At 33.5% G+C, this 16497-nt stretch overlaps 1 protein-coding gene across 1 annotated transcript; it reads right to left on the minus strand.

The window, feature by feature from the left end:
- Positions 1 to 12455: 12455 nt before the first annotated feature.
- Positions 12456 to 16164, minus strand: LOC119608392 (the record flags this gene model as incomplete). Its single annotated transcript, XM_037962794.1, has 2 exons — positions 13779 to 16164; positions 12456 to 13414 (listed from the first exon to the last, which is right to left on the minus strand). Coding segments are annotated over exons 1-2 (3345 nt in total), but the record flags the coding sequence as incomplete, so codon positions are not given.
- Positions 16165 to 16497: the final 333 nt, after the last annotated feature.

The raw sequence follows: 16497 nt of genomic DNA on the forward strand, positions 1-16497 counted from the left end.
ACTGTTTGTTTGTGTGTTAGTTTTACATGAAATTGGGTATACCGATAGGTCTGACCTCAGGAGGAACTATAAACTATATAAGATCTGGATCGTACGCCACGCCCCTTTTTACGCCAACTTTTTGTAAAACAATTATTATACAAAATTTACGTTTATACTAAGGAATGAAATTTTACTTAAGTATGCAATGTATATACATACATGCATGCTTAAAATTCAAAAAGTACCTTTTGTAGAACGAAAAAGTACCAAAAAGTCCCCTATTATGTGTTCTCGCCTAAACCGGGCTCTACATACTTAATTTCATGTTTCTAGATTCAATATTATAGAAAATTCGAAAAGTACCTTTTGTAGAACGAAAAAGTACCAAAAAGCCCCCTTTTATATGTTCTAACCTAATCCGGGCTCTGCATACTTAATTTCATGTTTCTAGGTTCAATATTATAGAAAATTCAAAAAGTACCTTTTGTAGAACGAAAAAGTACCAAAAAGTCCCCTTTTATGTGTTCTAACCTAATACGGGCTCTACATACTTAATTTCATGTTTCTATGTTCAATATTATGGAAAATTCATGTTTCTAGGTTCAATATTATAGAAAATTCAAAAAGTACCTTTTGTAGAACGAAAAAATACCAAAAGTCTTATGTGTTCTCGCCTAATCGGGGCTCTACAAACTTAATTTCATATTTCTAGGTTCAATATTATAGAAATTTCAAAAAGTACCTTTTTTAGATCGAAAACGTACCAAATATATATATTCTGGGTCCTTATGAAATTCTGAGTCGATTTAGCTTTGTCCGTCTGTCCGTCCAGCTGTCAGTGTAAAACACGCTCACGTTAAAACTAAGCAATGGAAAGTAACGAAATTCAGCAAAAATATTCATTATTATCCGGTACAGGTTGGTATTAAAAATGAGCAAAATCGGTTCACATCGGGAAAAGTTATGAATCAAAATTTAAAACAACTCCGAAAAAGATAAGCATTTTTATACATTCTGATGTAAGTTTCTCGAAAACTATGCAAGATAATTTCATGAAAGTCATCACACATTCGTCTCTACACAAGATCCTGATTCCTGCTGTAATTTTCCAGAATCGGTCCATAATTTCATATACCTCCCATACAAAAGTACATATTCCCGGAAAATGAGTTTTTTGTTAATAACTTCCGTCAGAATGTTGATACCTTCACAAAATTTTACAACTTAAAATCTTATGTTAATAGAATTCATTGAGAGAAAAAATTTTCTGGATGGGTCCATAATTGGACATAGCTCTCATACAAGGTCCCCTCACGAAAATCACTTAAACGCGCATAACTCATTACTAAATTAAGATATCCACATAAAATTTGGAATAAGTATTGCTCATATGCACAGAAATATTACTGTTGATGTATATTTATAAATGCAGCACTCAGTATAAATAATCTCTCTTTATTACCTTCTATTCTTTAAGTCTAGTTCTTAAGTTATACCGTTATAATTATGAATGATTTTAATAAATGAATTATTTTTTGGTTGGACTGCTTTTAACTACTGTCGTATGCTTTACTATCGGACACTACATTTGGCGACGAGGCAAAAAGAAAGTGTTAATTGAAATTAAATTTGTTTTTTTTTTTTTCTTGTATAAAGTTAAAAAGGAAATTGACAGAAACTCCAATTGCTTTGGTTGGTACAATCGAAGCGTATAATATTGGTGATGATTTTAATCTATATATCAACAGATTGAATCATTTGCTGTCCTTAAATAAAATAAAAACGGATGCTGATAAAATATCATTTTTAATAAGCCTCGGTGGATCGGAGTTATATAAGACACTATGTTCAATACTGTCACCAAAAACCGAGCGTGATTATACATTTGATATGATCGTGAAAACATTGTCGTTACATTTTAAACCCAAGAAAAATGTAATTGTGGAATGTTTTAAATTTTTTAAGAGAGATCAACAATTGTCTGAAGCAATATCAGATTATATTGTTAAATTGAAACAGTTGTCCCAAGAATGCGAATTTGGAACATTCCTAGATAAAGCTCTACTCATTAAATTTGTTTGTGGATTAAATAATGAAAACATACAGAGCCTGCTACTTAATGATAGTAACGTAACCTCGTTTGAAAAAGCATGTCAACTTTCCTTGTCTTTTGACATGAACCAAAATCACGTAGAGATGTTAAGAAATAATACACTACATAAATTAATTCATGAAAAACCTACAACTTCTCGAAATTATACAAAGCAGAGAGAGCGACAACAAAGCAGAGGTACTGAAAGAAAGACCGGTAGGAGTGACTGGAACCAGAGAAGAGACTATAACAACATCATTTGTTTTTACTGCAGAGGAAATGGGCACATGGAAAAAAATTGCTGGACAAAGCAAAATGACGAAAAGGGATATAAAAGAAATTATAGAGAACGTAAGAATAAGAATTTAAATAGAGTTAATAATATTGACTATAGTAGTAGCAATGAAAGTGATTATTTAAATAATTTAAAAAATTTATTTGAATCTAACTATTCTAAAGGATTATTGATTATAATTAAATTGAAAATATATATTTCGAGATGGAAGTTGACACTGGAGCATGCGTTTCAGTGATACATATATCAGATTACAACAAATATTTCACATTCAACATTGCATTACAAAACGATAGCAAATTTTTAAAAGTGGTAACAGGTGAAAGTGTTAAAGTTGTTGGGTCGCACAGTGGTATAGGAAAAAAAAAAGAGGGAAATAATTCGGTAACTTCTAAACGGTTAATCCGATTTTAATGAAATTTGGTGTGCACAAAGAGGAGGTGTTGTCGAGTTTAGGTTTTGAATTTGGACCTTATAGGCCAACCAGGGGCCCGGCGGGGGGTCATCAAATTAGGACACCTCGGCTATGTTAAATTTTTAAAACGATCCTATTTCTTCATTTGAGTTCCGATTTAAAAAAAATTTCGTATATAGAATCTCCTCATCGAGCTCTATAAAAAATGTTGTCATAGCAGTAAATTATCTCTTATAGTTTAGGAGATATTCGCATTTGAAAATTAAAATTTTAAAATTTTTACCGTCCTTACTTTAGTTTTTTTTGATAATAGCAGGTCCAAATATTCCCGATTTTCGCCATTTTGTTTTATTCGCTTAACAACAAGTTTATATATCAAGCAGTGAAAGAATTATGTAAAAATCATGACTGAGTCCAAAGTTATAGGCATTTTAATTTAAAAAATTAAAAAAAGGCGATTTTTTGTCATTTTTTTGGGAAAAAAGTATCTTTTTCTTTTTAAGTTATCTAAAAAGTTTCTAAGAAGATGTATATAGAATTTATACTTTTTGGAAAGCTGACTTTACATAAAGTACGATAAATGAAACAAAACCTAAAAATTTTTGATACCGAGGGGACCAGGTCCATCCAAAAAAACCCTATTTTTTATGGAAAATTAAATTTTGAGCAAAAATTCTCAAATCGCATAGTCGATATCAAATTATAGTGACCTGTTTTATATGACCCAATATGTTCTTAATCATTTTGTAACGGGTTTCGATAACCCCGCCCCTGGTATGGATATAATAGGCAAAAAACTAAAAAATCCCATTTTTGGGATTTTTTAAAACTTTTTTGGGAATTCCGGGATTTCTAATAAGAAAATTCGAAATTTTGATTTAATTTTGGATTTTAAGTAAAAAAATCTACCTAACTGTAAAATTTCATCAAAAAATATTCATAAATAAAATTTTTATTGCAATTAGAAAAATTTGTATCTTCGCAAAAACTGAATAAAAAACATTTTTTAATTTTTTTTAAAAAAAGTATTCCGCGAATTTTTTAATTTTCAAAAATTATATACAGTTTTGAAAAATAGACAAAATTACCTTTCCATTGATATATAACATGCCTACCTAATGTTTTTTAAGTGACAAATTAATTAGGGAAAACTCAACATCTTTTAGAAAATTTGCCTAGCACTATTATTTTCATCCATAAGGTTAACTCTTAAATTTGTTACATATATGGATGAAAATAATAGTGCTAGGTAAATTTTCTAAAAGATGTTGAGTTTTCCCTAATTAATTTGTCACTTAAAAAACATTAGGTAGGCATGTTATATATCAATGGAAAGGTAATTTTGTCTATTTTTCAAAACTGTATATAATTTTTGAAAATTAAAAAATTCGCGGAATACTTTTTTTAAAAAAAATTAAAAAATGTTTTTTATTCAGTTTTTGCGAAGATACAAATTTTTCAAATTGCAATAAAAATTTTATTTATGAATATTTTTTGATGAAATTTTACAGTTAGGTAGATTTTTTTACTCAAAATCCAAAATTAAATAAAAATTTCGAATTTTCTTATTAGAAATCCCGGAATTCCCAAAAAAGTTTTAAAAAATCCCAAAAATGTGATTTTTTGGTTTTTTGCCTATTATATCCATACCAGGGGCGGGGTTATCGAAACCCGTTACAAAATGATTAAGAACTTATTGGGTCATATAAAACAGGTCACTATAATTTGATATCGACTATGCGATTTGAGAATTTTTGCTCAAAATTTAATTTTCCATAAAAAATAGGGTTTTTTTGGATGGACCTGGTCCCCTCGGTATCAAAAATTTTTAGGTTTTGTTTCATTTATCGTATTTTATGTAAAGTCAGCTTTCCAAAAAGTATAAATTCTATATACATCTTCTTAGAAACTTTTTAGATAACTTAAAAAGAAAAAGATACTTTTTTCCCAAAAAAATGACAAAAAATCGCCTTTTTTTAATTTTTTAAATTTAAATGCCTATAACTTTGGACTCAGTCATGATTTTTACATAATTCTTTCACTGCTTGGTATATAAACTTGTTGTTAAGCAAATAAAAAAAATGGCGAAAATCGGAAATATTTGGACCTGCTATTATCAAAAAAACTAAAGTAAGGACGGTAAAAATTTTAAAATTTTAATATTCAAATGCGAATATCTCCTAAACTATAAGAGATAATTTACTGCTACGACGACATTTTTTATAGTGCTCGATGAGGAGATTCTATATACGAAATTTTTTTTAAATCGGAACTCAAATGAAGAAATAGGATCGTTTTAAAAATTTAACATAGCCGAGGTGTCCTAATTTGAGGACCCCCCGCCGGGCCCCTGGTTGGCCTATAAGGTCCAAATTCAAAACCTAAACTCGACAACACCTCCTCTTTGTGCATACCAAATTTCATTAAAATCGGATTAACCGTTTAGAAGTTACCGAATTATTTCCCTCTTTTTTTTTCCTATACCACTGTGCGACGTGATCAAATAAAATTTATTTGGCTCCGATACCATAAATTTCTTACTAGATGTCCTAGACAAAGACAATACATTCGTCTAATAGTCACATATGTCGAAAAATTCATTTTGGAGTGGTGCAAGAAGCGAGATTTTCGCAATGAAATCACTGATTATATGTCAAGCATTTACAGTACCACCTGACCAATGCTTAACATATTTCTCAAACTCAAAGCGGTACTTTTTATTGACTCTACTAATCTGGAAGTCCTTTGTGAATCATTTTCCAAGCAAATTATACTTTGTTAAACCTTCTGCGGGCAATTTGAACTCCAATAGAGTCACCCATAGCTCATTTTCGCAACTAGCAACGTCCACTGACATCTTTCGTTAGGCGATTTTGAACAATTTAATCATGTTACGGTCTTTAAAAGTGATAGTTTTCCATAGATGACAACTATCTGTTACCTTTCCACGCTTTTTCTCAGGTGAAATCGTAATACAGATCAATTTACGCCAAATTTTTCACTCAAAAAAACGAACCAATTTCAAGCATGAATTCTTATCCTATAGAGCTTTAATAATAGTTCTTTTTTGATTAGATAATAATTACTACACTGAAAATAACCCATGCCTAATATACACGAAAAATATTGTACATTGTACGAAATGCTTCGTGGTTTCGCACCACGAAATTCTTTCGTAATATATACGAAATTGTACGAAATATTTTAGTAGAATGCAAAATAATTTTATATAATTTTAGAAAAAAAATTTGTTCATTTTACGATTTTTTTAAAGACATAAATATTTTAGTTCTTTTAAAATAATTATTGTAAATTTAGAAAAAGATTGCGAATTAAAAAAAAAAACAAATTTTTTATGTTTTTTAAAAAAACATAAGCTATGACCAATTATGGACCAATCGGAAAAAAATTTCACAGTAATATTTTTATGTATATGAGTAATACTTGTACCAAATTTTATATGGATATCTTAATTAAGTAATGAGTTATGCGCGTTTAAGTGATTTTCGGGAGGGGACCTTGTATGGGAGCTATGACCAATTATGGACCGATCGGAAAAAACTTTCACAGTAATATTTCTATGCATATGAGTAATATTTGTACCAAATTTTATATTTATATCTTAATTTAGTAATGAGTTATGCGCGTTTAAGTGATTTTCTGGAGGGGACCTTGTATGGGAGCTATGACCAATTTTGGACCGATCGGAAAAAACTTTCACAGTAATATTTTTATGCATACGGGCAATACTTATACCAAATTTTATATGGATATCTTAATTTAGTAATAAGTTATGTGCGTTTAAGTGATTTTCGGGAGGGGACCTTGTATGGGAGCTATGCCCAATTATGGACCGATCGGAAAAAACTTTCATAGTAATATTTCTATGCACATGAGTAATACTTGTACCAAATTTTATATTTATATCTTAATTTGGTAATGAGTTGTGCGCGTTTAAGTGATTTTCGGGAGGGGACCTTGTATGGGAGCTATGACCAATTTTGGACCGATCGGAAAAAACTTTCACAGCAATATTTCTAGGCATACGGGCAATACTTGTACTAAAGTTTATATGGATATCTTAATTTAGTAATGAGTTATGCACGTTTAAGTGATTTTCGAGAGGGGACCTTGTATGGGAGCTATGCCCAATTATGGACCGATCGGAGAAAAATTTCACAGTAATATTTTTATGCATACGGGCAATACTTATACCAAATTTTATATGGATATCTTAATTTAATAATGAGTTATACGCGTTTAAGTGATTTTCGGGAGGGGACCTTGTATGGAAGCTATGACCAATTATGGACCAATCGGAAAAAAATTTCACAGTAATATTTTTATGCATATGGGTAATACTTGAACCAAATTTTATATTTATATCTTAATTTGGTAATGTGTTATGCGCGTTTAAGTGATTTTCGGGAGGGGACCTTGTATGGGAGCTATGGCCAATTTTGGACCGATCGGAAGAAACTTTCACAGCAATATTTCTAGGCATACGGGTAATACTTGTACCAAAGTTTATATGGATATCTTAATTTAGTAATGAGTTATGCACGTTTAAGTGATTTTCGAGAGGGGACCTTGTATGGGAGCTATGTCCAATTATGGACCGATCCATAAAATTTTTTCTCTGAATGAATTCTATTGACAAAACATTTTAATCTGTAAAATTTTGTGAAGATATCTTCATTGTGACGGTAGTTATGCGAGGTATATGAAATTGTGGACCGATTCTAGCAATTTTCAGCAGGGATCAAGATCTTGTGTAGAAACGAATGTATGGTGATTTTCATGGAATTATCTTGCATAGTTTTCAAGAAAATTACATCAGAATGTGTAAAAAATGCTTATTTTTTTCGAGGTTGTTTTAAATTTTGATTCATAACTTTTCCCGATGTGAACCGATTTTGCTCATTTTCAATACCAAACTGTACCGGATAATAGTGAATGTTTTGGGTGAATTTGGTTAAATTATATTGCTTCGTTTTAACGTGAGGGTGTTTTACACAGACAGACAGACGGACGGACAGACGGACATAGCTAAATCGACTCAGAATTTCATAAGGACCCAGAATATATATACTTTGTTGGGTCTCAGATGAATATTTCTTGGTGTTACACACGGAATGACAAACTTATATATACCCTCTATCACCACTGATGGTGGTGGAGGGTATAAAAAGAAACACCACGAGTCGATTGATCTCTTATAACGTTGTTGTTGTTTACGTAATTTTCTTGTGTTCTTTGGTTGAGAGAGACGGTTGCATCAAAGAAATAGAGAATGAGCGCAGTAAACGTCTAATTGTTGTTGTTATGGGGCATTTGAAATAGTCAACACACATGTACCTTATGATGGCAAGGGAATGGAATAAGTAAACGAAACGCAGTGAGTTAAAAAAATGTAAATAATAAGAATGATAACTAACGAAACAAAGGAAAAAATGTTAAGAATAAAAACAGAAAGGAAACTAACTAAACAAATGTAGATTTAACCCATAAACGAGTTGTAATTTTAAAATTTGAATTGTAATTCACAATAATTCTATATCGTGCAGTTGTTATAAGTAAGTTTTGCGTTTATATGGGAATTATATAGAATTAAGAGAATGAATTTCAATGTTTAAATTAAAATCACATAACACGGTCAAAGGATAGTGTTATGCGATAAAATCAAATTAATTCATTAATGGAAAAAGGAAAAGAAAGATCCTAGAGTTACGCTAGATAAAATAAGACAAACAATGTGTAAAATATTTACTAAAACAAAATTTATCTTTGAATTTATGAAATGAATAATAAAAGAGAAAATTCAATTACAATGAAAGATTAAATAACTGTGAATGTGTGTATGATGAGGGAGCAAACCAGACGAAATAAGCAGACGGACGAGGTGAGGACGAACCAACCAGACTAAAACGGACGGAGACTCAGAAGTAGGGGCTGTAGAGAAATTAAGAAATGGTAAGGCCATTACAGCATGGACGGGAGGGTTTGGTCATGCCAGTCGGTAATATCTAGGACTGTGCGGACGGTGACGACTGATTTGGAAACTTGTATGTGAAGTTATTTTATTTTATATGGGTACGGAAATTTTGTGTACTGCGGCGGACTTCACATAATCATGGCACCAAGAATCCACCCATATCGGACGAGCTAGGTCGTGTTAAATGCAAGCGTACCCAGGTGTTATGATGAGTGCAAAACAAGAGCTACGTCCGCGCGTAACAATATATATGTATATATATATATATATATATATATATATATATATATATATATATATATATATATATATACTGAAAATAATCCATGCTTAACTTTACGAAAAAAAATTTCGTCACTACTTTTTTCGTAATATATACTTTCGTATTTCGTGTATAATACTGTTAACTTGGACTGTAGAAGTGGATGGAAGATGAGAAAATGTTAGCAACTCTCAGCCAGACACTCCCAGCAAATGTAGTTTGTAGAAGAATGATAAATAAAAGACAACGAAATTGGAATTAATTTCAGTTCATTTATTGTAATTTAATTGTTGGTTGTACCAGTAACAAAGATGCGATCAAAACCTGAGGTTGAAAAATTCTAATATGTCGCGTAAAACGGAAAACGCATTTTCTTCCCAAAAAGTGGCGAATTACCATTTTCGTTAAATATATTGTACAAGAATAATGAGTTATTCGCAGCGTGCAGCTTTCATGTATGATTAGTTTAGCGATTTTAATCCATCGTTCGAAAGTTTGTATTACCGTAAGGTAGTATATATTTTTGGCATTAACATTACACCCCCCCTTGCAGGATGTGCAATGAAGGGTCAAAAATGAAAGTCAAAAATATTATCGAAGTACGTTTTTCCTTATTCACGATGTTACTGGCAGTTACTTATTAATAGTATATTAGTTTTAAATTTTAATTTTCAATTCAAGTAAAAATAATTCAATATCTAAAGGTTTTAGCTGTAATTGTACACATGTTTATAAATAAAAATGCAAAGAATTAAAAAAAGTAAAGTAATGATACGGCTGTTGTATGTTTATCTTTAGATAGAGTAAGGTCCATAAATTATCCACCCGAATATAGTTCGCTGAGCTGTCGGTAAACCAATTCTTGAGAATACTCCCTCCTCGATTACCTTGGGGTACATATCAACACCGACTACAATATCAATTCCGCTGCATTCATGAAAATTAGGGTCTCCCAAAAAAAGATCGCGAAAATGGTTCTTTAGAGATTTAGGGAATGATTGTGCTGGTGTTAGCATAGTGATTCTATTATCCACTCTGAAGGTTCCTTCAATTTTTAAATCGGAATTGAATCGAGATTTAAGTATTAGAGGACAAATAGTCTCATCTTTCAAAGAGTAGCACGTCAAGCTTAACTTGTCAACTAGTTGTTTAGATACACGGCTTATTGAGGATCCTGAATCGAGGAGACAACGCCCATAAGATGTTTTTGATCCGATTTTAACAAGAACCGTAGGAAGCAAAATTATAGTGTTTTGTCGTATGACTGCTGAAAGTGACGATGGCTTGTCAACGAATGAGGAATGCGTTGGTATATTTTGTGTGAATTCTGTAGAAGTGTTGGGTTCAGGTGTTGGTGATCGGGATGACGACAACGATGGTGATGGAGATAATTGAAAATCATTACGCAAACGTGAATTAACGTGTAAGAGAGTGTGGTGGTACTTCTTACAGTGTTTGCATCCGAGTTTTGTAAAACAGCTTCCATGAGAGTGGTTGTGCGCCAAACAATTCGAACAATATTTATACTTTCGAACAGCTTGAATTCGTTCCTTTATGTTCATGCGTAGGAACCTTTTACACCTGCGCAACCCATGGGCCTCTTTACAGATCCGGCACAGATATGACTTGGGCTTGTTAGCTGCTCTTGATTCGTTGGCGATCTTATATTTAAGCGATGCAGTTTTCCTTCCACGAACTATGCGATTCGGCATTATCGACAAGAACTAGAAAATTTTGTATATAGATTATTATAATATCAGTGTATTAACGTTAAAATGATATATAAGATAACTCCAATTTGAATTAACGGGTTTGTAAATTTGCTTTATATTGGTATTTGATAGTGCGTTGTTTAATAAATGGGTGAATGGACATGGGGTTCATGTGATTTGGATATCATTAGGAAGAATTTAGAACTACAAGTTTTGTGATAGGACGCGTAATAATGCCCTTTTGGGTATAGACATCAGCAACTCTGACTTTATTATCAGAGCCCAAGTAAGTCTTTGTTATTCGTCCGAGACGCCAAAGATTTGAAGGAAGATTTTCGTCTCTAACTACAACTAATGTGTCTTTTTTTAAATCATCTTCAGGCTTTTGCCATTTAACACGTTTATGAAGTTCCTTTAAATACTCATTTTTCCATCGACTACAGAAATGTTGGTGGACAAGTTTTAATTTCTGCCATCTATTTATAAGAGATAAACGCGTTTCATCGATAGACGGATCTAACGGGGCTAATATAGGTGCTCCAATGAGGAAATGACCAGGAGTCAGTGCGCTCAGATCAGAAGGATCCTGGGACATCGGAGATAAAGGCCTAGAGTTCAGACATGCTTCTATCCTAGATAATAGCGTACTGAATTCCTCAAATGTGTATTTGAAATCTTTAGCGACCTTCCGGAAATGGGATTTAAAACTTTTTACGCCAGCTTCCCATAAGCCTCCCATATGGGGTGCACCTGGAGGAATAAAATGCCATGTAATATTGTGGTGGTGAAACTGAGAGGAAACAAGTTGATGAGAAGTTTGTAGAAATTCTCTGGCGAGGGTTTTAGATGCACCAACGAAGGTAGTTCCATTATCTGAATATAAATGAAGAGGGCAACCACGTCGCGAAACGAATCGGTGAAATGCGGCCAGAAATGCAGAAGTAGATAAATCAGACGTAGCTTCCAAATGGATTGCTTTAGTGGAAAAACAAACGAAAATGCAAACATAGCCTTTAGATATCCGACAAGTTCTGCCCACATAACTCTTAATGTCAAATGGCCCTGCAAAATCGAGGCCAGTATTTGTAAAGGGACGTGAAAACTCAGATCTTTCTGGAGGTAAGGCTGCCATAATTTGCCTGTGGCATCTTTTCTTATAAATAATACAGGACTTACATTTGTTAATAGTCGTTTTAATTAGATTCTTTACTTTTGGAATCCAATATTGAGTTCTTATGATCCGAAGGACCAGCTGATTGCCACCGTGAAGCGTGATATCATGAACGAACTTAACTAGTAAACGAGAGTATTGACAGTTATATGGCAGTAAGATGGGATGTCTTTCGTTGTAGGTAAGTCCTGAAGATGAGACTAGTCTACCACAGGAGCGAATTATTCCTTCTGGATCAAGAAATGGATTAAGATTAAGCAATTGACTGGAAGATAATATGGATTGTCCCTCCTTTAATTGTTTGTATTCATCCGGATACCATGCTTTTTGGCACATTATTATAAGTCGATCACGAACCTCTTTGACCTCTGAGCCAGTAATCGTCATAGTAGGTCTCGAAAACATTGACTTATATCTGGGATGGGTCCTGTAGAAGAATCTGAAAATGTATGCAGTAATACGAATAGCTCTCGCGAATGACGAAAACCTTTCCAGAATGTCTTCGAAGTTTGAAAAATACAAAAAACAAACCCTTGTTGGCTTCTTTTCCAGATCTGTTTCTAGAATATGATCAAAATCCTGAAACATTTCATTTGGAAATCGGAGAAATGTAGGTCCTTTCCACCAAAGATCATTATGAACCATTTCTTGCGGCAAAACGCCACGACTTGCAATATCAGCAGGATTGTTTTCCGATGCCACATGATGCCAAAGTGAAGGATCGATAATTTGACATATTTTCGATATTCTATTCGCGACAAAGGTTTGCCAGAAACACGGAGGTTTAGCCAACCAAGATAGAACGATCGTGGAATCTGTCCAGCAAACAGTTTCATATCTTTCGATGTCCAGTTTTGGAAGAAGTGAATCAATCATTTCCGCGAGAAGGGCAGCTCCACAAAGTTCCAAACGTGGTATAGAAATAGTTTTTAAAGGAGCCACTTTAGTTTTTGAAGAGATCAAATGTGTGAATACAGTGTCATTGTTCGATATTCGTATGTACAATACCGCTGCATAGGCCTTTTCAGAGGCATCGCAGAATCCATGAAATTGAATGTTGGAGTTCGGAACAAAATTTATCCATCTAGGAATATGAATATCTTTTATGTACGAATAATTCGATTGGAATATTTTCCATTGGGCAAGTGATTGAGGAGATAAGACTTCATCCCAACCAGTTCCTTCTGCCCATATTTGTTGCATCAATATTTTTGCCACGATAACGCACGGGGCCAGCCATCCAGCTGGATCAAACAAACGGGCAATATGTGACAAAACTTCTCTTTTAGTGAACTTCAAAGGCTCGGTGAATTCTGTTGGAACAAAGTAAAAAGAATCTGAGCCCGCATTCCATCTAATGCCCAATGTTTTCGCTGTACTTCTATCATCGAAATCCAAGAAGTCTTCATGAAGTAAGTGATTTGAGGGGAGATCGGCGAGAATATCTTTCACATTGGCTGTCCATTTCCGTAAAGAAAAACCAGCTGACCCTAGAGCATGTATAAGGTTATTTTTTGCTTTGATTGCAGCTGTAATAGTGTGCTCCCCTGCCAAGACATCATCTACATACATTGAATTCTTCAGAATTTTACTGGCGGATGGATTTTCTAGTTCAACATCTTCAGCTAACTGAATTAGCGTTCGAATAGCGAGATACGGAGCGCAGTTGACACCAAATGTTACAGTGTTTAATTGATAATCTTGAACAGAACTGTTAGGATTTTTTCGAAATAATATTCTTTGAAAAGGCGTATGTTTAGGTTCAACTAAGATTTGTCGGTACATTTTTTGTATGTCCGCATTGAATACAAAACGAAAAAAAACGCCATTTAAGAATTAAAAGTGGTAAGTCACTTTGTAAAATAGGACCCGGGTATAGAATATCATTTAAACTTAAACCATTTGATGACGGGGATGAGGCATTAAATACTACACGAACTTTAGTGGTAGTACTTTCGGGCTTTATGACGGCATGATGAGGAAGATAGTAGGTCAAGGACTCATTTAAGGACTCATCACAAACTTTGGACATATGATTTAAGTCTTCATATTCTTGGACGACTCTATCATACTCCGATTTTAACGATGGGTCCCGGAGAAGTCTAGATTCATTCCGAAAAAATTGAGCCAAAGCACTATTCCGAGATTTACCTAAGCACAATTTCTCAGGATATCCCTCCTTGAAGGGTAAAGAAACGATATATCTTCCTTCCGGACTTTTCCTTGTCGTCATTTTGAATAATTCCTCACACTTTTTGTCTGATGGAGATATAAACCTTTCCCGAGGAAGATCCTCCACCTCCCAAAATTTGGAAATTTCCTTGTCCAAAGCAATTTCACAGAAATAAGAAACAATATTTGAATTTGAACTTGTAGATTTTGTCGAAACGGGCCCTGTTAGAATCCAGCCAAATATGGTCTCTTGAGCCATTAAAGATCCACAAACAGACGTCCTTACTCCGGAACACATAATTGAAGGAATCAAATCGCCACCTAACAAAATGTCAATTTTCGCACTGTTATGAAATAAAGGATCAGCAAGAGGAATTTTAGGTAAGTCCGAGAATGATGAAGGAAGAAATGTTTGTGACGGAATATTTTCTGCTAAATGGGGAACAACTAAAGCTTTTGCAGAAATTTGACTTCCACTATACAAAGGAGAACTTAAGCCAAAGCAACATTCTTTCCGTACAGTAGCAGATACTGTATTGTTTAGCCCTGAGATTGTAGCTGTTGTCTTCCTAAATGGCAATTTTAATCGGTTGAACAAGCGTTCGGATATCAAAGTTCCCTCTGATCCCGAATCAATTAGAGCACGTGCCCGAAACTTTATGTCCATATGACTAATGTTAACTATGGCAGTTCCTAAAAGGACACCATTCGAATTCATTGAAAAACAATTCTGTATCGAAACTCCTGAACTTGTTGTGGATGTAGTTGGATCACTATCACTTTGTACGAAAGGTATTGAGTTTGGGTTTAAATTTGAAGTGGTACCTTCACTTAACTCGTTAGGGTCAGAGTTATCCCTGTGAAGCAAGGTATTATGACGCTTTCTACAGTGACCACAACTATTCTTACTATTGCAATTCTTAACTAAATGTAATTTTGAAAAACAATTTAGGCATAGACTTAGTTTTTTTATTAGACCGAATTTCTGAGGGTAATCCATTTCTAAAAACCTTGGACACTTTCTTATTACATGAAATTCATTGGGGCAAAGAGGACATCTTGGAGCTGCTATATTATTTTGAAAACTGTTAATTTTTCTTGTCGAAAGAGATACTTTGGAGTTCGTATTTGTTTTACGCAACTCTGCTACAGATTCAAGTGTCCGATACCGATTTGTCAGAAATGAGTCAAGATCTGCCCATTTAGGAATGCTAGTTTTATCTGTCAGACCTTGTTCCCACAATGTAAGAGTAGTGTCAGGGAGTCGATTTGAACACAAAAAAACGAATATCGGATCCCAACTTTCAACATCGATATCGTACATCTTTAGAGCCGAAATACTAGAATTAATATCGCGTTGCAGTTGTTTGAGTGCAATTCCGGATTCGGATGAAATCGACTGAAGATTAAAAAGGACTTTCAATTGCAAATTGACTAAAATTCGACGATTTTCAAAACGTGTACAAAGATTAGTCCAGGCTAAGTCAAATCCCATATTTGTCAATGGGCTTTTTTGTACAATTTCACGGGCTTCTCCTGAAGTTTTTTGTGTTAAATGAAATAGTTTCTCAACAGAACTTAACCTGGAATTCTTTATGTATACGGCCGTGAACAAGTCACGAAATGTAGGCCATAGCATATAGTCTCCATTGAATACTTCAATATCACATGGTGGTAAATTGAAACTATAAGAATCCGTATTTAAGCGACTGATTTCTATTGAATGTGTAGGAATAGGGGAACTATCATATTTGGAGGAAGCATCTTGTCGAAGTTTCTCAGCTAATTCCGAAAGTTTTGCCAGCAGATTACAATAAGTTATATAGGTGGTCTTGTATTTAGTACGGAACGTGTCTAAATCAACGGGGCTATCATCTTCGTCGTCGTTATTATCTCTGTCCGCTAAAAATTTGTCATATGCCGTCTTAATTCTAGACCATGTGGATTTGATCTCAAGTTTATGAACTTCCACAGCATGACATGACGATATGGGAAGTCTGTTTTCATTAAACTCAGAATCGAATTCCACCAAACTATCTGCTAAGCGAATAAAGTTGTCCAAAGACATAGTTTGTGAAGTAGTGATTGAATTCAGGTGAGATTGAACAGAAATGGCATATATGTATAAAATAGATTCAAATGATCAATAGAGTTTGGATTTTCTATTACTATTCCGAAATGTTGAACAAAAGATACAATGAAAATGTTTATGTGGGCAATCGATATACAGAAGATGGAAATCTCCACAGATTGTTACAAAAAATTTTAGTTAGAAGATTGATTAAGAATAATCTAAGATTATTCGAATTTTTATGAATTCAATGTTTTGTTTTTTTTTTTTTTTTAGGATTAATTTATTAAATTTTCAATAAAATAGTTAGTAATAGAAATAGAAAATTAT

This window comes from Lucilia sericata, unplaced genomic scaffold, assembly GCF_015586225.1.
Source record: "Lucilia sericata isolate MDLA Ls3-8-SP2 unplaced genomic scaffold, ASM1558622v1 Contig000828F_arrow, whole genome shotgun sequence".
Lineage (NCBI taxonomy): Eukaryota > Metazoa > Arthropoda > Insecta > Diptera > Calliphoridae > Lucilia > Lucilia sericata.